The 23554-nt window shown below is 35.2% G+C and overlaps 1 protein-coding gene across 10 annotated transcripts in view; it reads left to right on the top strand.

Annotated features, from left to right (window-relative positions):
• PPFIA2 (PTPRF interacting protein alpha 2) overlaps positions 1-23554 on the top strand; it is a 516020-nt gene that overhangs the window by 467363 nt on the left and 25103 nt on the right. For 6 of the 10 annotated variants that reach the window (XM_025402781.1, XM_025402785.1, XM_025402783.1 and 3 more), the window contains 3 exons: positions 7188-7269; positions 12015-12215; positions 22479-22541. In XM_025402781.1, coding sequence (XP_025258566.1) covers positions 7188-7269; positions 12015-12215; positions 22479-22541 — 346 coding nt within the window. The remainder of the gene's footprint in view (positions 1-7187; positions 7270-12014; positions 12216-22478; positions 22542-23554) is intronic. The other 4 variants (XM_025402784.1, XM_025402786.1, XM_025402789.1 and 1 more) reach the window with 1 other exon arrangement.

The following is a 23554-nucleotide window of genomic DNA, read 5'->3' as shown; positions in this document are numbered from 1 at the left end:
GTTGTAATCATATTATACATATTTTCTTATGAAACCTTCGTAAAAACCCTATTAAATGGGTACTATTATCAGCTTCATGGTTTCATATGAGGCAACTGAACCACAGCAAAATACAGTGACTTGTTATGGATGCACAGCCCAAAAGAACGCACAAAGGAATCAAGCTCAAGCGATTTGATTTTAGGAGTCACTTTGTCACCCACTCTGCTATAAAGTCTGTCTTCCAAGCAGATTTTTTAAAATATCAGTGTAAGAAGCCTGGAGATAAGGACCAATTAAACGCTGAGAAAAAACTGTGGTGTCAGTGACAGTAGAAAGTAAAGGAAGAGGCATTAGAAAGTATGAAGGGGAAAATGACAGTCATCAAATAGAAGGTGAATGAAATGGCCATCATAAGTGACAGAGGGGACAGTGCTGTATGGTATTTGGACAGTCATACCACAAATTGGCAGTCCCAGAATAGCATGCTAAAGTAAGCGGTCTGTGAATAAAGTATCTTTTCACTGACAGAGATAAACCACCCACATTGGGAAGAATGAGGAGGAGACATACTGTTCCCTTTGGTATGTGACTTTTTTGAGTAACTAATTTCATTTTTCACAATTGCAAATACAAACACTAACAAATTCAAGTTTTACCATTTCAATATGGTTGCCAATAGGATAGCTATTTATGGAAAGGATTGTCTAATAAGTAATTTTAAATAGTGAGACATGGCTCATGCCTGCAGGGGATTATGGTGTAGAGGAAATAAGCCTGTGTACATACAGTGAACTGTCTACCACAGTCTTGCACATGATATGAGTGGCATCACTCAAGGGATGGAGAAGATTTGAAGGGTATGAATTGAGGAAAGGCCATTCCAAATGGAGAGAAATTCAGTAGAACAGAAGAGGTAAAGTGCAAAGAATGGTGGGTATCCATTATAGCTAGAGAGAAGAGATACAATAGGTAAATCTGGAAACACAATTTAGGGGCAGATCAAGAATGACCTTGAAGGCCATTATTTCAATAGTAAATTAAAAACCATTATAGAAATTTGAGTTATATAGTAAGCTAATAAATGTTTACTTTAAGGAGGCTAATCTGATGGTAGCACATACAATGAATTGCTTTGGGAAAAAAAGAAAAAATGGAGAACTGAAATTAGTATCTATTGAATACATATTGGCTGCTAGGTGCTTTTGTAAATATTATCTTATTTAGTTCTTATAAATTGAGATCAATTTATAATCATCTTCAAATATGAGAAGACTGAGTCTCAAAGAGATTAAGTACGTAGCCAAAAAACATATAGCGGTAAGAAGTTAATTTGGCATGCATTCTTTCATTCAGTTACAATTTATTGAATGTATGCTGTATGCCTCAATCCCTATTCCAATAACCTCTCACCACTTCTACTGCCACAGCTCAGTGCCAAGCAACCATTATCTTCTACTTGAAAATTGCAACGACCTTCTAACTTGTATCCTTAGCTCTCACAACTCTGACCTGGCTCAAGTCCGTGCTTGAGCCAGAAGTATCTTTATAATGTACAAATTATGTTACGTTTTTGTGCTTAAACCATCTGATGGCTTCTTATTACATTTAGAATAAACTCCTTTTCAGCTCCCAAGGCCCAACATGATCTTACTTTTCTCTTGTTTACCTCTCCAATTCCGTCTTCCTCCACCCCCAACTCCCCTGTCCTTCAATTCACTCCAGTCACACTGGCCTTTCTTGGCTTTTATCAGTTGCTCAAACATTTAATTCCACTCCTTTAATAGGAATTTTATACTATGTTTCTGCTTGAAACATATTCCACCATACCCCTACTCCATGCCACTTTTCAATGTATATGTGTCTACTCAAATGTTGCCTTGTCATAGACATCTATGTCCCCAGAACACTATAAGCATTGCCTACTTTACTACCTTAGTCTATTTTACCTTCTGTAGAACACATAACAGTGGCTCAACTTATTTTGTTTATTTATGTTTATATGTGTTTATACAAATCTTCCTTCTTCACTGGAATGTATGGTCTTTGAGGTCAGAGATTCACTTGGCTTTATTCTTTGCTTGCTGAAGACAAAAGACGGCACATAGTAAGTCTATAAAAATTAGATGACTGAACCCCTAATCAACTCAGACACACAGCATATGAAGTCTCTGCTCTTAAGCCCATGGAGTTGGGAATCACAACTTGTGAACCAACAAATTCAATAGAACATAAAAGATACTATAGAGAAAATTGCTTAGAACTATGGGGCCTGTGTATGAAAGTGGTAAATATGGCCTCCAGGGCAAGAGAAGGATGGATGCAGAAAGGAAGCATTTTTGTTGAATCATGAAAATCAGGACAAAGTGTGTAGGGAGATAAGGCAGGAAGGCATGTGATGGCATAAAAATGCAAGAGATGGGAGCCAGAGACCCTACTCATATACGAATTAGACCGCAACTGCAATTGTTAAGGAGAGACTTAAAACCTAAAAATGAAGATCCAGGCATTTCCATTTGGATTTAGTCATTTAACCAAAGTTGCACCCACATGCTTAATTAGCCTGGATTAAAAGTTAGAAATCCGAAGCCTGGCAAATGCTCTTGATTTATTTACGTTTTTTAGACCCTATTGATCTTTTATCTAGAAATTTTTGAGTCTAGTCATTTCTAAATCCCTTTTCATACATGGACAGGTTGAACAGAGAACACCAGTATATCTAAAAGGCTTGTTTGTGCCAAATCAGTTGTCATTTAGTATTTCTTAAACAGTTCAGGTCACTATTTTTCCGACAGTAACTCCAAAACTTGATGACAATAAGCATGCCCTTATGTAATGTGTGCAACCCTTTGTTCCTGTCTTCAGTTCAGGCATAGCAAGTGCAGCCTCCCCTCTGCACATTTAGATATGGGCTTGCAAATTATTCACAGACCTGAGTGCTCACCACATGTTGCCTCCTAAAATGTCACTTTCTAGTCACAGTAACTTACTGATATCAATAATAGGACAGCTTGAGGCCTATGGAGGATACTAACAGCATTCTTTATTGAAGAGTGTTTCTTGAAAATGCACAATGATTCAGAAGTTGTACTGATTCAAAATAACTATTTCTTGCAATTAGTACTTTTCTTGTTTGTGTTTTGACACAAGTGATAACACCTCCATGCCTGACACTTCCTCTAAACGGAAGTACTGCTGATGTCCTCTAAAATCTATTCTGAATCTTAAACCTGAAATGCATGCCCCAAAATTTAGTGATGCACAAGTGATCCTTTGGGAAAAGATGGTCAAATATTTGATTGTCTGAAATTATTTTTAAAAACACACTAAATTATGGTTCAGGCCTACAGGGAAAGAGAGTAATTTTCAGAGTTAAATTTGTACAGGGGTAAGTGATCATGTCCTTTTTCTGGAAGAACTGTCACTTGACCTTTAAAAAAGTTGAATTCTAGCTGCAAAGAAAATCCATTCCAGACTAAATCCCTTTCCATACATGGACAGGTTGAACAGAGAACACCAGTATATCCAAAAGGCTTGTTTGTGCCAAATCAGTTTGTCATTTAGTATTTCTTAAACAGTTCAGATCACTATTTTTCTGACAGTAACTCCAAAACTTGATGAGAATAATCATGCCCTTATGTAATTAATGCTACCCTTAATAATCTGTTAGCATATCATCATGTATTAAATTCAGTTATTTCCAACTATTATAGCATTGCCCACATTGCTTTATTTTTCTAGCATTGCTTCTCTCTCAAGTCAACATGCCTAGATATATGCCTTTTATAAATTTTGTATGGTGCAGATTATTTTATAATTGAGAACAATAATGCAATGCAATATGCTTTGGAAATTTCAATGCTGTTCTTTTTTACACAATTGATACTTCTCTCAGGTTAAGGAAAAGCACATCTAGAGTTACCGTCATGTAGTACACAGTCCTGGTGTAAAACCTAGCCATCCCTCCCATCTGTTCCATTTCTCCACAGTCTCAAGTATGTCAGCCCTAAGACAGATGCTAGAGATTTTGCCCTAACAGTTGTAGACCAAAGGATTTGAGCTCCCTTATCTCATTTTCTTAGACTGCGATTACTTAAGTCATCCTGCTATTAGAGTTTGTGATTTAAACAAAACAAAACCAAAGAAAATAAAACTTTTTCAGTGGGCATATTGCTCAATAATTTCCCAAACAAGTGTATTATCAATATTTCTGTTCGTAGAACGGAACGATTTGGGCACATTGGGTTGCCTCTTAACCAAATTCTCACCAGGAGACCCAGACAGATCAGACTCTTGGAATCAGCTAGAATCAGTACTATTGTGAGAAAGTGGGAAACAAAAAGCTCAAGGGGAGGTAAGGTACAAGAAAAACATTTCATTCTTTAAAACATAAAATGTTGTACATGGTTATAAGGTAAAATAGAAAAAGCTATTTGGACTACAAAAACAAAACATTATAGAACACAATTTACTGAAACAAGAAGCACCTAAATATAAACACTGATTGGCATTTTCTTTAACATTTACAAATATTTATTTAGTACCTCTTCTGTGCCTGACCTTGTTCTAGACTTCAAAGTCATCTCTGAACAGAATATATGAAAACAAAGAGCCTCCTTGAGCTTACATTTTATTGGCAGATGACAGAATGAGGAGTAAATAACATACTGTGTTAGAATGGCAATACCTTGGAGAAAAATAAAGTAAACAATAGGGATAAGAAATTCCTTATTGGAGTTTTTAGGTGGGGTTTTCAGGGAGTAGGGGAGGAGACATTCAGAACAGGTGATATTTGAGTAAAGATTAAAAGTAGCCGAGAAAGTCAACCATGTGGAGATAGAGGGGAAGAGCATTCCAGGTGAGCTGCAAAGATCTTGAGGCAGAAAAGAGGTCTCGGTTGTTTCCAAAGAACAGCAAGGAGGCCAGTGTTCTGACTAAGGTGGGAGTTTAGGCAGAGAGATGACGTAGGTAGAATAGATTGTAGCAGCTGTTTTGGCTTTTATTCCCAGTGAGACAGGAAGTGATTGGAGAGTTATGAGCAGAGAAGTTACATGATCAGACTCAACAGGATCAATCTGGCTTTTCTAGTGGAATTTTTACTAGGGAATTAGAAGTTTCAAAATGAAAGTGTTCTAATATTTAAAAATAGCTGTTGTACCACTCATATAATACACTTCTGAAAATGTTATGTGCTCCTTAGGTTATTAGTGCATATTTCCTTGCTTTTTTACTACGTGAAGCAAAAACTAATAGTAAATGTAAATTTGTTTCTTCCCTTTTAATGTCCCTAACCTATGACATAACTAGAAGTGTCCCTTTCCCTACTGGATTTAACATTACAACTCTTACAACATGCTTTAACTCTCTGAAGGCCTCCCCTAAATTTTCTTCCACATATTTCATGTTAAGTCCCATACCTTCCCCATTGGTGCTTGTCCTGCGTGGAATGCCATCCCCACCTCTTTCCTAGCTGCCCTTCAAAGCCAGCTCCATTGCCACAATGCCTTCACAACACCTTCAATGGCTATTAACCCCTTTTCCAAAATGACATACTTCAGAAGCTGCATCACCAAGTTTTCATGTTGGCAGCTGTTTGTGTATTGTATTGTATTGTATTGTATGGTATTTTTGGACAGTTTCAAGTGTTTGTTTTGTCCATCTAACAGGGTATATCCTGGGAAATTAGACCCATATCTATTTTCGGCACCAAACACAAGTCTCAGTCCACAACAGGTGTTCAATAAATACCTAATAGGTATTTTTTTTTTTGATCCTTCAATCCATTTCTATAAATATATCTGTCACAGTGAGGCTAAGCTATTTGAAACTGGTTTTCAGTAAAGGAATGTCACTGGGAGACCTGAGGGAATGAGGGATGATAGAGCAAGCCAGGTGAGGAAGTGCTTCTACTTTTTTAGATTCAGAGCACGGGTGTCGCTGTTCCCTTTCCCAGGTGCTGAATAGCTTACACGCAGACCTTACTCAAATGAAACGGCAGTTGATTTATGTCTCTTCAGCTACTATAACTTAAATTTGTAGTTTGCCCTTTGGGTTTTTTTAATGCATTTTTGGTAGCCTCTATTACAAACACAGAAAACCCTGTGTTGAAAGGCATTTTATTCATTATATATCTTAATACATTAATATAGTCTACCACAGTAAGTAACTAATTGATTAATAGCAGAAAATAATCAAATTATCCATTTGGGGGTTCATAAATGATTTTCATGAAATATTCCTAAGCATAAAACACACATTCAAAATAAAGCAATTATTATACCATGTTTTTATCATCTGTGTGTAAGATCAAGGCATACTAAAATAAAGAGAATGTATTTTCCAACATAGTCCTGCCAAGTATATATCAATTTGAGTTTCAATGAAAGCACATAGCTACTATCTCAATAATGAGTGATCTCAAATTGGTTTTGTAAGTGGATGTCAATTCTAAAAATCAGTAAGAGTCAGTGAAATTATACATGCATTTTTCAGGGTTCTTTTGCATCTTTTTGTTATCAAAACAACCATTTATTGTTACTAAGATATTTTAATTTCATTAAAACAGTAGTGATTATAGATAAAAACCAGTGTACCATTGAATTTAACACCTTACATTGCTTTCAAGTGTTAGAAATCAATCTACCTTGGAGTTTTCTCCAAGTGAGATGTAGTTTCTTAGTCCAGACAAATAACTCCTAAGATAGACCCCTGGACCCATAGGGCATACTAAAATCAACCACATCACTAGAATGTGACTAAAAGGACCAAATTTATCTTCTGCCTCTCTATGTAAGCATTTTCTTTGCCATGGAGATAGTAAGGCAAAGAGAGCAGGGCAAATGGAAGAAGCCACATTTAGATCCCATAATGCATACTTGAATATGAACATTTGGGCCATTTTCTCATTGAAGGGATAAGATACTTGCTGATAATATAATTCCACTTCTAATTCCATTAGCACGTAATGTTCTAATTTTCATAAATAAATGTTGGGGATAATTACTTTTCTATGTCAATGCTTCATTCCTAATAAAATCAATGGATGATGTGTGTGTATTACTCAAAGGAAAAAGGAATTCTGTTATTCTATATAGTATCATAAAAAATCTTGTAAAGGATGATTGGTTGTTTTAAAATATTGTTATTAAAAATAATCACAGTCATATTTTTCCATATACCTGACTAATAATCTTTGCCATATACTTCAGGCATGAACTTCTTGAAGAAGCTCGGAGAAAGGGATTACCTTTTGCCCAGTGGGATGGGCCGACTGTGGTCGCATGGCTAGAGGTAAGAGAATGAAACCAGGAGGCCCTTAAATCAATCACGTCTAAGTTGATAGTTTATTTGAGACAGGTAAAGGCAAGTTTCTGAAATCACAGCACCCCCTTAGTCTGGATTTGCTCATAAGGGACTATTTGCTTACTAGGGAATAGGTTTGTGATTTTACTCTGACACTTTTTGTGATTGTAGCAGAAGAAAGCATGCAGTGGGATAAAAGGAAGCGTCTCTAAATTACACCCTCTTCATTTCTAGAGCCAGAGAAGAAACAATTTTTTTTTTTTTTTTTTTTTTTGACACGGAGTCTCACTCTGTCACCCAGGCTGGAGGCAGTGGCGAGATCTCGGCTCACTGCAAGCTCCGCCTCCCGGGTTCACACCATTCTCCTGCCTCAGCCTCCTGAGTAGCTGGGACTACAGGTGCCCGCCACCTCGCCCGGCTAAATTTTTTTTTTTTTTTTTTTTTTTTTTTTTTTTTTTTCAGTAGAGACAGGGTTTCACCGTGTTAGCCAGGATGGTCTCGATCTCCTGACCTTATGATCCGCCCACCTCGGCCTCCCAAAGTGCTGGGATTACAGGCGTGAACCACTGCGCCCCGCGGAGAAGAAACAAAGTTTTATTGTTGCAAGAAAACATCCATTCACATCCATTACGCCAGGGTCCTTTCTCATTAGCAGGTTACAGAGAAGACCCTCTCCATATTCAACACTTCTGTAATCCAAGAGAGTAAGATCACCTAGATATACCGAGAGACATTCCTTTGCCTATAATTTAATTGCTGAACCTAATTCCCTAAAGCCTAGGGACCAGCTAGGTTTAGACACTTGGGATAAAACAGAAGACTTACCCCTTATTCCCTTATGTGTCCAAACTGAATGCTACAATAAAGAAGAACTGTTTTTAGCATTTCCCGTACAACATAGTGTTCTGGAAAAATAAGAGAATATCTGAACAGGGTGGAAGGCAGCAGAAACCGATTCTGACATTGAGGAAACTACATATTTGACTGCAAAGGGCTCTTTTGTGTCACTTTACAGTAGTGCTCACTGCCCCTTCTATTCAGTTCTCTCTGTGAGCTGCTAGTAGCTGCTGGGATATGCCTGTGTCAGGGCAAAGAAGAATCCAGGCTTTCCTTGCCTGACAGAGGTAATTATACACAGTGTTTTAAATGGTCTTGGATTATAAAATTATCTATCTTCATTTTATTATAGCTAGAGCTAAGTAAATAATCAATAACGAAACATTAAAGCCCATTTTAGTTTTAAAAATAGACTTACATAGCTATATCTAGAAACATGCTTTGTATTTTTTCTTGGACTGAATGAAAAATGCCTGTATTTTGCTTTTACTTTATTCTTTCACATCAGACAGGGAAATTTGGCATATTAGCCATCAGATATTAGCGATCAGAGCTGCTTCTTTCAACCGTGTCTTTAAAATTACTATATTTAAAAAATCAATCACAAGACAAAATGCTTAAGAAATCACACCTCAGAAATGATAGCAGTTCTTTGTTCGGTTTTTTCTCCGATAAAATGAGCTGCAGTTTGACAAAGAGTTCGCTGCTGTTTTGGCAAGCGACGAAAAAATCCTTCAGATAAAAACAAAAAAAGAACAGATTTACTGACATTAAGGTGATAGGAGATGACAGACAGTGAAGTTTGTGCTAATTAAACCTATTCTGAGTACATAGAAATTGCCTATAATGTGATTCCTAATGCAACTTAAATTATGAAATGGAATAAACAAGATGAATGAGCTGAGTGATCCAGTGAATGAAAGCTTTAACTTTATCTCCTTTCGCTCCTCCTTGAGTGCACAGCCTGTTAAGAATTTTGTGTTGGCGAGAATTCCATGCTTCACACTCCATTTATCCACATCAAAGACTCTTAAAGGTCTAATTATGGATGACATTGGTAACAATGTATTGGCAGGCATCTGGGTGATGTTAACTTGTGTGGAAATTCAAATATCTTAGAAGACAGGGGTAAAAAAAATCATTAGGATCCAAAGAAGATATGTTTAGATGTTAGTTATTTTGAACAGTTTGAGTTTATAAACTAAATAGTTAAGTCCTATCTTCCGTCATATATAATGTACCCGTCAAGGTCAATTATTTGTGCCTAACCCACTGGAAGAAAGCATAATCTGTACAGTCACACACTGTACTTAGATCTTCCCCTTATTTTCTCTTATCACTATCACAACCCAGTCCACACTGACTCAAAAAGTTTCGTTTGTTGGCATTTTTTTTTTCAAAAGAGAGAAATATTCTTTAAATGTTGTAGAATTTTTAAACTAAAAGGATGTTTGTACTGGTTATCTATTGCTGTTTACAAATTACCCCCAAATTTGGCATTTATGATCTCATGACTTCTATGGGTCAGGAGTCTGAGAATAGCTTTGCGATGGCCTCTGCTCAGAGTCTCTCATAGGACTGCAATCAAGGTATCAGTCAGGGCAGCAGTCATCTCGAGGCTGGACTTGGGGAGAATCCACTTCCATGCTCATTTATATGGTCAGGGTCATGATTCAGTTTCCTGCTGGCTGTTGGCCAGAAATATTAGTTCCTTGTCATATGGGACTCTCCATACGGCTACTGAGATCTGACTTGCTCCAGAGTGAGAGCTCAGCAGGAAAGAGAGAGCAGAAGGGGACTAACAAGAATGAAGCCATAGTTTTTTTATTGCCTAAACTGGAAAGCGACATCCTATCACTTTTATCATCAGCTATTTATTAGAAATAAATCACTGGGCCAAGCCAACCTCCAAAGGAAGGAGATTGTAGAAGGGAATGGATATCAGGAGGTAGAGATCATTTTGACAGCTATCACGATGCCTCAGAAATAATCAAGCTTGATTCCTTCATTTTACAAATGAGGAAAATATGGCTGAGGTTTAAATGGGTTACGTGACTCACCAATGAGACTGGAAAGGAATTAGAGCTCGGGTCTTCTGATTTGTGGTCTAGAGCTCTTGGCACCATATTTTGCTGATTTATAGTTTTTCTTCTTTATCTCACTTACTTGTTCTCACTCTCACAATTCTCTCCTTTGTTCAACCTATTTATTTCAATAAATATCAAAAAAATATCAATCAATCTTTTGGACATTCAAAAACAAATATGTAAACTGCTACATTTTTGTTGTGTTTTCTACTTCTTACTCATAACTAATGATGGGGGGAAAATGGGAGAATATTCCCGCTTTAAGTGATGTTATTCAGGTGCTGAAATATAATGCCTGTGATTGGCATTCACGCAGTGCTTGAGGGTGCACCAGACCTGTGCTCTGTTGATAGAACTGCTGGTTTAATTGTCTTTCAAGAGTCTCACAGCAAAATTAAAAAATCAGAATATCTAATTTCTTTTTTTTTTTTTTTTTGAGACAGTTACACTTTGTTCCCTAGGCTGGATTGCAGTGGCACAGTCTCGGAGCCGCAACCTCTGCCTCCCAGGTTTAAGCAATTCTCTTGCCTCAGTCTTCCACATAACTGGAATTCTGGAATTATAGGCACCCGCCACCACGCCCGGCTGATTTTTTTTTTTTTTTCTTTTTTTAATTTTAGTAGAAACAGGGTTTCACCCTGTTGCCCAGGCTGGTCTCGAACTCCTGAGCTCAGGCAATCTAGCCATCTCGGCCTCCCAAAGTGCTAGGATTACGGGCATGAGTCACCACGCCTGGCCTCTTTGTTTGTTGTTGTTTTGTTTTCTCTTCTCTTCTCTTCTCTTCTCTTCTCTTCTCTTCTCTTCTCTTCTCTTCTCTTCTCTTCTCTTCTCTTCTCTTCTCTTCTTTTCTTTTTTCAGGAAGAGTCTCATTCTGTCCCCAGGCTGGAGTGCAAAGGCCTGATCTCAGCTCACTGCAACCTCTGCCCCTCAGTTTCAAGTGATTCTCCTGCCTCAGCCTCCCAAGTAGCTGGAATTATAGGCACCTGCCATCATGCACAGCTAATTTTTGTATTTTTAGTAGAGATGATGTTTCATCATGTTGGCCAGGCTGGTCTCAAGTTCCTGACTTCTAGTGATCCTTCCACCTCGGCCTCCCAAAGTGCTGGGACTACGGGCATGAGCCACTGTGCCTAGTCTTAAAATCTCTAATTTCTGATGCATTATTAATTTTGTTACTTTCTTTAGTTTTTCAATGATTTGAATTTTAACTTCTTTCTTAATACATCATTTCACTCTCCAAAAGGCATTTTCATATATAGCATCTAATTAAGTTCACACATCTTTCACATGGTATAGGAAGGTAGGTGGAAATGTGGCTTAGCTACACTGCATGTTTTGATCAAAATCACATGGCTGGTTATGGCACAGCTGTCTCTTTCTGTGACAGAATTTCTCTTCACTCAGAATTTCAAAGGAGCATTATAAATTGAAGCCACTCATTAAACAAACATTAATTGAGTCTCTTATCAAATGTGGCTTGTAGCCATTCTAGTTCCTACATACAAAGGGGAACTTGGTGCCATGCAGCAATTACTTTTATCACTAGTAATATGAATTAGTTAAAATAGAGTCTCTGGAGCTAGCATTTCTCAATTTCAAATCTTGTTTCTATCACTACCTTGCTGTTGTTTTTAAATACATCATTTAATTTCTTTGTGCATCTATCTCCTCTGGGGAAAATAATGGTAACATTTTATCTCATGGGTTGAGGTCACGTATGTAAAATACATAAAATAATTGCTGGCATATGAGACACTAAAATGACAACTATTATTATAATTTGTTAATGCATTTTTTCCTATCTAACAGCTTTGGTTGGGAATGCCTGCATGGTACGTTGCAGCCTGCCGAGCCAACGTGAAGAGTGGTGCCATCATGTCTGCTTTATCTGACACTGAGATCCAGAGAGAAATTGGAATCAGCAATCCACTGCATCGCTTAAAACTCCGATTAGCAATCCAGGAGATGGTTTCCCTAACAAGTCCTTCCGCTCCTCCAACATCTCGAACTGTGAGTCGGTTTGTGCTCCTCCCCTTCCCCAGTGCTGGGCAAATAGCAGCGTGTCTAAGTCTACAGAACAAAATTGTGACAGCACACATTTCAATGTCAGCTTGAATTATTCTCAAGAGATTTAGCTTGCTGTTTATTAAACTTGCTGCTATTTTTAATAGGTTTTCAAATGAGGAGCTGTGATTCATATCAGACTTGAAAGCTAGCATAGCAGACTTTTGAGCTAGCATCTAAAGTTTACATTTTTCTTCCAAGCAACAAGACCCTGAGCTTACTCTTTTTAAGTTCTTCCTTCCCTCCCTCCCTCCCTCCCTCCCTCCCTCCCTCCCTCCCTTCCTTCCTTCCTTCCTTCCTTCCTTCCTTCCTTCCTTCCTTCCTCTTTCCCCCAGGTAATTTCTCAGGAGATAAGATATAAGCATTAATGCTTACTAAAGATGCAAGGCTTAAGTGACTACTTTACTTTTTTTTAGTTTTAGTATTTTTTATTTAATATTTGTTTCTAAGTTATTTCACTTGAGATAATGGTCTCCAGTTCCATTTATGTCGCTGTAAAAGACTTTAGTTTATCATTTTTATGACTGCATAGTATTCCATGGTGTTTATATATATTTTCTTTATCCAGTCATCCACTGATGGACACTTAGATTAATTCTGTGACTTTGCTATTATGATCACTGTTGGGATAAAGACATGAGTGCAGGCTTTATTTTGATATAACAATTTTTTTTTCTTTTGGGCAGGCACTGAGTAGTGAGATTGCTTAGTTGAATGCTTGTTCTATTTTTAGTTCTTTGCGAAATCTCCATACTGCCTTCCACAGAGGTTGTATTGATTTGCATTCCCACCAACAGTGTATAAGTGTTCCCTTTTCTCTGTGCCCTTGCTGACATCTGTTGTTGTTGTTGTTGTTGTTTACTTTTTTTTTTTACTCAGCCATTCTGACTGAGGTGAGATGGTCTCTCACTTGGTTTTAATTACATTTATCTGATGATTAGTGATATTGAGCTTTTTTATACGTTTGTATAATCTTATATGTCTTCTTTGATAACTCACTATATCTTAAGAAGTTTCCATAATTATGAAATTACATGATTTTGATGTTTCACAAGTACCAAATGGAATATCTGGAATATCCTTTTCTTTCAAAGTCTGCTTGTCTTTCAGTTACAAATTCCTAATCATCTCATAATTTTTTGCCTATCCTAATCCTAGAAAAGAACAAAACGTGACAAAAAAGGCATGCATCATGACAAATTCAAACACAAAAAAACTCACAAATAGTATTTCGTTATTTATTTATTCCATTCCTAATGTATATATTTTGTTCACAAAGTATATTATTTCTGATAATTACTAGATTTCCCACATCTCATATCTTATACAGCATAATAAAATATGGGCGAATGAGATAAATTTTAGCAGTAGGTAAAATATTAAAAAGTCATATTGCTTTATTGCAGTTTCCAGGCAGAAAAGTAACTTAAGTATAACTTTTTATACATGATCTTAAACAGTTCTGAATAGTTTGCTTCATTTCTATTTACACATTTTCCTTCCCCTTATAGTAGATTCTAATGCCAGAAATAAAAGGTCAAATTTAAAAGGCTTACATATTTCTTACATAACTCCATTTTAAGTTCTTCCCAAATAACATGTAGGAAAAATATATAATTTTTAAAACTCTTACCTGTATTATTTTTAAATAGATACAAATGTTTTTCACCATTCCTGCATTATGACTCAAGCTAAAAGGCAATTCAGAATACAGTAACCCCTTGAACAAGATGGGAGTTAAGGGTGCTGACCCCCCACAAAATTCAGCTATAATTTATAATTTGACTGAATATAATTTAGTCAAAAATTCAGCTATAATTTTTGGCTCTCCCAAGACTTAACTACTAAGAGCCTACAGTTGAGTGGAAGCCCTACTGATAACATAAATAGTTGATAAGCATGTATTATGTGTGTTTTATATATATTATATGCTCCATTTGCACAATAAAGTAAGCTAGAGAAAAGAAAATATTATTAAAATCACAGGGAAGAGAAATGATATTTAGTATTCATTATGTGGAAGTAGATCATCATAAATGCCTTTGTCCTCATCGTCTTTATGTTGAAAGTATGCCAAGGAGGAGGAAGGGGAAAGATTAGTCATGTTGTCTCAGGTGTGGCAGTGGCCGAAGAAAGTCTGTGTATAAGTGAAATGATGCAGTTCAAACCTGTGTTGTTCAAAAGTCACCTGTGTATTTAAAATAAAGAACTGAGATCATTAAAATAGTTATTGTAAACTGAATTTAAGTCTGATGAAGAGTTTTCTGAGTAATTTCCAGCTGAGAGAGAAGTATCATAAATGGTTTATATCCACATTTTCCTCCCAAGAGCAAATGCAAACAAAATTATTAAACATTATGAATCTTGCAAAAATAAATTTGAAGTCCCAACTTCCAGATGAAACATAGGATACACTTTATTATTTTTATTTACCAGTGTAATTCATTTCTTAATGGACAATAGGAAATTTAAAAACTATTTTTCTAAAACTACTTAACCAAACTGAAAGAATTTAAATTATACAATATTAATTAACATTCAGTTGTTTAAAGAACGGGAAGAAGTAAATAAAGCTTATGAGAGTCTTTACGATCTAGTTTCAGTTCACCTCAAAGGCTTTATTTCCCCAGGTCAGGAACTACTTTCAGTTTTTCAAACTTCTTTCCCCTTGGTCAATTGTGAGCTTTTGTAATTGGTCTTCCCTTTGCCGGAAACTTTAATCCTACTTCAAGGTCACCGTATTTTTCCCAATTCATTATTCATTTATCGATTCCTTTATATATTTCCTCTGAAAAGCTTTTCCTGAGCCTGCAAAGTCTGGGTTTGGTTTCCCTCCTGAGTTGCCACTCCATGTACTTATAAACAACATTTCACAGTTCTCTCTTTTCTTGATTTATCTCACATGAGATGAAATAATGATAATATCAGGTTTCCATCAACCCCAGGCCTTAACAATAGTGCCTGGCAAATTTTAGATATTGTGTAAATATTCACCTTAAAATAATCATTGTATAGATCACTCCACCCACATACTTCATGTACTCTGCTGAAGTATAAGAAATGTGTGTGTCCTTGAGATCAGAAAGGGAAACTCTACCAAGGAAAAGAAGTATGTTGACCAGTAGATTTAGTACGAGATTATATAGATTAACTCCTAAATGTACAATAGAAGCAAAGTGTGATGGAGCTTCAAGACAGGAGAAATCACTACCAGCTGGATAAGGCTTCAAATAAAAATGAACATTTGCAGCATCAAAAAATATATTGTTTATAGCATTTAAGTTTTATATGTGTTTATTGAAATAATACATGATCCTGTATAACATTTGTAAAATACTGAAAAATACAAAGATGGCAACAAAATAATTTAAAAACGTTAAAAAATACTGATTCCAGAGATAATCAATGTTAATTTTTTCACTACTGAAAAAATTTGATGAAGATCTTTTCATTCTTTTTTCATTATCTTTTTATAAAAATGGATTATTTCACATAATATATTAATTTGTGCTTTTTTGGAAATTTAGTAATGTAGCATAAGCATTTTCTTCATTTTATTAAATATGCAATTGCAACATCACTTTTAATTGCTGCATATCTCCTTTGTAGAAATGTGATAATTTATTTAACCAAATTCCTACCAGTGGACATTTTTTTGTTGTGTGTAACACAAATTTTGTTGTGTGTAAAATATGTGCTTGTAATTATATGTTGCATAAACTGTGGTTATTTCCATTGCTATATTTTTGTATAGGGAATGCATATTCTTAATACTTTCAAACTTTAATCGTCAAATTGTGTTGTGTTGCTATCTTTTCTCCCTTTGTCAACATTGGTTATCTCCCTGCTTAAATTTACATTTTAAAAATCACTACTAAATGTGTAAGTTTGTATATTCTTATTAATCAGGCATTTATATTAATTTTCCATTCATAACCTTTCCAACTATCTATACTATTATAGGAATATTTATCTTTTTACTAATGTGTAATAGCTCTGTATTCACAGAATATATATGCTTCTTGCCAAATACTGATGCAAATTATATGAGACAAGTTAAGTTGTGTCTCTAGGCTTTAAAATTATCTACTAAATGTTTCCTCTTCCTTCTACTCCATCTACATGGAAGCATTTACTCATTTCTAATACATTTCCAATACAATTTGCTTTGCAAAATGAAAATTCCACATAAATCGCTATTAATGAATCCACTACATAAAGTCATAACCTAACATTATGTGTTAGAATTCATACTTACAAAACACAAAGGCAGATTTTTTGATTTTTTTTCTGTTTTACAAAGTTATTTTATCATGTCTTCTAGAACACTACAGTTTGTTCAAATCATACAAGTTATTTTGCACACTGAGGTTTGGGCTTGGGTTCCTCAGCCAGATATTTCATGTTTATTAACTGAAGTTCTGAGGAGAAAAAGACACGGTACTTGGGCTTTTTTTTTTTTTTCCCCCCTACTACTTCTGTTTGATTCTGCCTCCTTCCCTGCCTAGATTTAATGGACTGGACCATCAGAAAGGAAAGTTTAAATGTCACATGTATGATTACCTTGGGCCAGCCCTAAATTTCCAGTTTTCTGTTTCTTTTCCCCAAGCTACTATTACTATAGAAAGTCTCTTACCTAGTAGGACAGAGATGGAGATATCAGTCAATTGAAATTTGGTTGAAGAAGGATGTCATAAAAATAAATGTATTCTTTGAATACTTTATCTGAGGTAAAAAATATGAAAATGCTCAAGCATTGCAAATTTAAATGGAGCACCTAAAACTTTCTTTGCATGTTTCCAGTGTCTGTAGTTCCACATTATTCTTTTAGATAATCTTATCTGGAAACATATTTAATTTCTCTAGTTGGTGTTTCTTTTTAAAGTGATAACTCAAAAAGCCGTTTGAATGAGGAATCCTTCTGGAAATTTACAATGTCTTCCCCAGACTTTGACAAAATTGTGTTTTATTGACAGTGTGTTTCAAGATTTGCCTATCTCTGGTTTTTCCAACTAATTCAACTTAGTGTTTACATATGAGCCAAATTTTGTTTTATATTTTGCTTTATGTAACATTTATTTAAATTGATAAATCAAGCATTTTAAAAGCAAGTGCAGTGGAAATAAATAAGTTTGAAACTAATAAAGTGATTTTTGATAACCATATAATTCAACAAGATTGAGCATAAATGTAAGGTGTAAGATAGGCATTAGTCAGGTCAGTGAAATACAGAGACCTACAGAGTATTTCTTGAATTAAAAACTTGCTTGAATGGAGATTACCTGACAGAATTTCTAATATAATTACAGTAGTAGCCAACATCAGCAAAATGCTCACTGTCAGGCACTGTTCTAAGTGCTTTACATGTAATAGCCCATTTAAATCTCACAACCACACTAGGAGAAAGGTACTTTTATTATAGCTGTTTCACAAATGGGCAAAACCAATGTAAAGAAGTAAACTGACTCAACTAAGGTCATACTCCTCTGTGGGTTTGCTCCTAACAAGCACATTTTCCTGCTTCTGCTTCCTGCACTCTATCAGTTTTCCTTCTTTTTATAGCATTCTTTTAGTCTGTGTGGTTCCTCTTTTCATTATTACTTACCTCATAAGCCTCAACCTTTATTGAAAAGAGGATGAGGTATAATTGTCTATAAACCTCAACCTTTATTGAAAAGAGGGTGAGGTGTAAATACCGTTCTTATTATAATGAGAAGGATTTATCTTATAATGAGAATATAGGGGAGAAATGTGAATCCAGGCCATTTGAATGTGAAAAGTAATTTCAAGTTACTACTTTGTAATTCCATTACAAAGTGAAAAACACTTTAAATCACCTAGGTAGTAACAAAAGTTACTTTAACTAGTTAAGATTTAAGATTATTCTGAGGTCTGGCTGCTTTACGTATGCTGTATCTCTGACAGCAAGACTACTCATTATTTTCACCTGATTAATTTTCAGGAGGTATTTCTTAAATTCATTGTATTATTTATTTTTCTGTCATAACTCTTTCCAGAATGATTTAATTAGGTAAGTGCTTTAATTCTTACCATTTTTTAGAAATTTCCTTCTCCTTCTCACTTGATATTTTCTCAAAGTTCTATTCCATGGGTACCAAGGGGAGACAAGCAAGATAATCTCAAGCATAAAATTTAAAGAGGCTCTCATTGTCAGACGTCAACCCTCAAAGTGAGTGTTTCCTTAAATTATAGCCTCCCGGGACCTCATGTGCCTCATCCTAGTCCCAGCCCTGTATAAAAACATATTGTATCATAATGTAAATTTTTTAGTGTTTCTTTCTAATCTGGAGCATGCACTTTTAGTCCCACTAAAGAGGTGCAGAACCTGAAATGAGGACAAGTTTAGGAAATGTCCTAGGGGAGTCATTGGTAAATGCTACTGTATAACTCAAGCTCCTTGATTCTAATTTGATAATATAATTGAAATTTTATAAATTTCATGTTGGACTCAGATGATATTAGCCACAAAAAAATGACTATTGGTTTGCGTTTTCTAGCTCACACATTTTTGGGGGAGGTTGCAGCACAGGCTACCCAGGGCAGTGAGTAGATAATTTTATGGGTATCTCAGAGAACCACAACCAAGTTATACAATATTTGGTTTTTATGCTTTTCCAACCTACTTTTTGTACTCTCTTTATCCTGAATCCCAAGGCACTCATATCTTTATGCCCTTTGGTTGTTCAAAGTTTCCCAGTCTAGCTATCTTATAGGGATGCTTTTCTCTGAAACTCTCATGCTCTAAATTACTCCCTCACAATGTACTTAGATGCAAGTTCCATCCCCTAAAGTGGTGGTGGAGAGAGAGCAATCTGATTGAATAATTGACTTACTACATATGCACTTCCCTATAAAATAAACTTGTTAAAACTTCAGTTAATGTCTACTTGATTAGGTTGTGTAGAAACTATTTCTGTCGGCTATTTTACAAGACTATATAGGGCAGGCAGTGCTCTTCACAAGTAAAACTGCATGTCAAACAGAAACAACTAACATACAGCTTCTGAAAGTTTTCCAACCATACTTTAGAAAATTGCCCTGGGTATATACTTATTTTGTGAGGAAATAAACAGACAAAACCATAGCTTCCAGCATGTTCCCCATCCCAGAAATGGTGACGGACTGGCAGACACAGACTTAAAGATAACCTGTGAAAGGTACTATGCATGTATCTATTCTAGTATGAGGTAATTAATACAGGTAGTTTCTTAAAGAAGGAGTGAGATCTTCATTATTTAGATTACGATTCAAAGCAGAAGCTACACAAATCAGTGTAAAATTGATTTTACACTGTTCTGCAAGCTTAAGCCATTTAAGATTGGCTTAAATGAATTTCTTCTCAGGTAATCATCACTGAAACTCACTTTGAACCAACTGTACACACACTCAAGTGAAGCACCATGATAACTAGGTGTAAAGGGAATGTAACAGATGCGTGCAGAAAAGTGCTTTTCAGCATAGCACACTCCTCATAAAGTTAATAAAAACAATTTATTCCTAGTAATGTAATGTTATATATTCATGTGCAACTTTCCTTTTATAATGAGCATCATTGTTAGAAGCAGGGGATACAAGGAAGGGACTTTTAAGGACATAAATGACTTTTATATTCTAAATTTAATTTATAGGTGTACACAGATTTATCTTATAGAAAAAACATCAGCTGTACTCTAAATTCCAAAACAGTAGAAGAAAACAAATTCTACACATAAATTTGATGCTTAGCCTGTGGAATTTTTATGTGCATAGAATTTTCTTATAATTATAAACCTTTACCACTCAATTCCGTTTGTTACTTAAGTATATATACAATCAAATGTCACTTAATGCCATGAGACATGAGACAATTTCTTCATTTTGAGAATACCACAGAGCATACTTACATAAACTTAAATGGTATAGACTACTGTACACCTAGGCTATGTGGTATAACTTATTGCTCCAGGATACAAACTTGTACAGCATGATACTAAGCTGAATACTGTAGGCAATTGTAACACAGTGGTAAGAATTTGTGTATCCAAATAGTCTAAACATAGAAAAGGTACAGCAAAAATATAGTATAAAAGATAAAAAATGGTACATGTGAATAGGACACTTAGTGAATATGAAGGCCTAGGACATTTACTATATACTACTGTAGACTTTATAAGCACTATACTTTATACTACACACAATTCATTAAAAAAGTTTTTATTTATTTAGTAATAAATTAGCCTTAATTTACGGTGATGTTTGTAATTTATAAATCTTTTTTTTGTTAACTTTTGACTCTTTTTAAATAATACTTAGCTTAAAACACAAACACATTGTACAGCTGAACAAAATTAATTTCTTTCTTTATATCCTTGTCCTATAAGCTTTCTGCTATTTCATTATTTTTCCCCCTCTTTAAACTTTTTCATTACCAAGACAAACACACACACACACACACACACACACACACACACACACACAAATTGCTGTAGGCCTACACAGGGTCGGGACCATCAGTATCACTGTCTTTCATCTCCATATTCTGTTCCACTAAAAAGTCATTGGGGCAGTAACACACATGGAGCTGTCATCTCCTAGGATATCAATGCCTTCTTTTGAGATACCTCCTGAGGAGCCTACTTGGGGCTGTTTTACAGTTAACTCTTTAAAAAACAAAAGTAGAGGGAGTATACTGTAAAATAATGATTAAAAATGTATGGTGTGGTAAATACATAAAGCAGTAACCCAGTCATTAATGATCATTATCAAGGGTTATGGGCTGCACATAATTGCACGTGCTATACTTTTAGATGACTGGCAATGCAATAGATTTGTTTACACTAGCATTGCCACAAACATGTGAGTGATGCATTGCACTACAATAGTATAATGGCTCTGATATCACTAGGTGACAGGAACTTTTCAGCTCCATTATAATCATATGAGACCATTTGTTGTGCATGCACCCCATTCTTGACTACAATGTTAGTATGTAGTACATGACTGTATATATGTATGCATATACATATATAAGATTTCACTTACATCAAATTATACTCATCAATTTATACGTAGTTACATTTTAAATTATATTATTTTTAATACAGGAAAAGTCGTGGTACTAGGTGAACGACAGAAAAACCCAAAGTGAATTATGGTGATGACTTGTAATGTTTGAGTAACAACTTTACTACACCAATTCTTTAAAAATTGGACCTTCCCCGAAACAAGTAGCAGATAATACATAGGATGTAAATTTCATTGATGTATTTGGAAAACCTTGCAATGTTCATAAAGAAATGATGGAATTTGATGGCAAGTGGTTTCGAGGGGCCAATACCTTCAATGATATGCCTGATCTGTATGTTACTAAGTGGACTTTGGTTTCGAAACTGTGCATTATTAAGTGTATAGAACTAATGCCAAGGGGTGTTTTATTTAGAAAGCAAATGGGACTTTATCATAGAATATTGCCTGCTAGAGAAAACAATTTCTTTTATACTATGTTCTTCTCTACAATGGTATTGGATACTGGTGAAGAATTAGGAAGTACATGGGTTTATTAGTGTGGCTGAAAAATACCTTTTATTGAATAAAAAATAGCATTTCACTTCTTTCTCATCCGCAAGAATGCAGGGACACTTGCTATTTACTCAATCACACACACTAAAGGGAATCTTTCGGGAAAAGCTGATGCTGCTTTCCAGATAAGTTATGATAATGTTTCCAGCTTTATATTGACAACCATTTTTTTTTTCCTTCGAAGGATATTGAGAATCAAAATTATGTGAAGGAAATTTTGATAACACAACAAAGTGCATGTACCATTGTTTTCTGAGTAAACAATTAAAATTACTTTATTCTACAATTCAAATTTAATCAGTTCACCGTTATTACAAAAATTGATCTGATAGCCACATACCATTGGAATGCAAATTCTGATGATGCTCTTTTTCTAATAATTGCAGAAATGTCATTTTAAATCTACACCCCCCCAAGAGCTTCACAGCATGCCTCTTTCTAGTTAGTCTTTTTGAGTAGAAGAAACAGGAAGCTCTGAGCAAACCAGCCACGCTCTTTTGTGCACACGGTAGGGGCAAGGGCACTGTGGTATTGCTGTGTTGCTGTTAACTCACAGAGGTGCTGCCTTTCTTCTTTACCACTGCTTGCCTCCCATGGATTCCTCTGCTTCCCTCTGGGCCTCCTCACTAGCCTTCAGGCAACGTTTGGGTGACTCATGAAGAAATGGAAAATCTTGCAGCTCCAGCAAAAACGGTTAGTCTTAATGGCTTTGTTGAACCTGAAGGAAAGTGACTTTGCTGCTCTTTGGATGAGGAAACTAATTTGTTTACTATAGACCAGAGTAATAGGGTGTGTTTTTATAGTCATATGCAATGATAACTAACATTTTTTACAGTTTTCTTTTACTGTACTCTCTTGAACTTTTTAAATGAAATAGTGTTAGATTATGGCTAATATCATAAGAGCTTATAGTACACAAACAATAAGCAAGAATATAATAAATAGTATTCATGTTGCAACATTGGAAGTTTTTGTAACAAATATCATTTAGTATCGGACATATTCACAGGTAACAGGTTTCTAAACCGAATTAAATTGGTAATAGAAAAGATTAGATTGAATATTCATTTTTAATATGATTATGTGGTTTCTTGTGCTTTACCATCTTAGATACAAGCTTGATCAAACAAAACCCCCCAAAAACCAAAAAAGTGTTATGTTAATTTGGTACTGAAAAGCAAAATTTTAAAGAATGTCTTGGGGACTTTGTAATTGTCACTTTTAAAAATAAGATGTTATAAAAGTCATTTTTTTCACGTAAAGTAACAAAGTTGGGCATATCATATATTTTATCTTTATCAGCTGCTTTTTAATTTGATGTCTTTTCAGTGTTATCCTTTGAAAAATTGATTATCTTCAAGTTTGTTATGGATAAAAACACCAATGTCATGTATTAATTTCATTTTTAGTTTAGTTTTGTTGTACTTGGTTTTTGTCTTGTTTTGTTTTGTTGGTCGTTGTTGAAATCTATTTGATTATCTCCAAGCTTTGTTGAAGGGATACAGTCAGTTTTTTCACTTCACTAATTTACTTTGTGTAAGATTTCTCTATCATATATACATATGTATATTTGTCATCAGAAATTTTTATTATAGCACACTACATTTTGAAAATTACACTCATTTAAGAATTTAAAAAAAGGTTTCTAATGACCAAATCAAATATTCACAAAATTATGAATTTAGCATTTAAATTAGAATTAATTG

The sequence above is a fragment of the Theropithecus gelada genome, chromosome 11, assembly GCF_003255815.1.
Source record: "Theropithecus gelada isolate Dixy chromosome 11, Tgel_1.0, whole genome shotgun sequence".
NCBI lineage: Eukaryota > Metazoa > Chordata > Mammalia > Primates > Cercopithecidae > Theropithecus > Theropithecus gelada.
The sequence above is the reverse complement of the archived record's forward strand: the minus strand, read 5'-3'. Positions and strand labels throughout refer to the sequence as shown.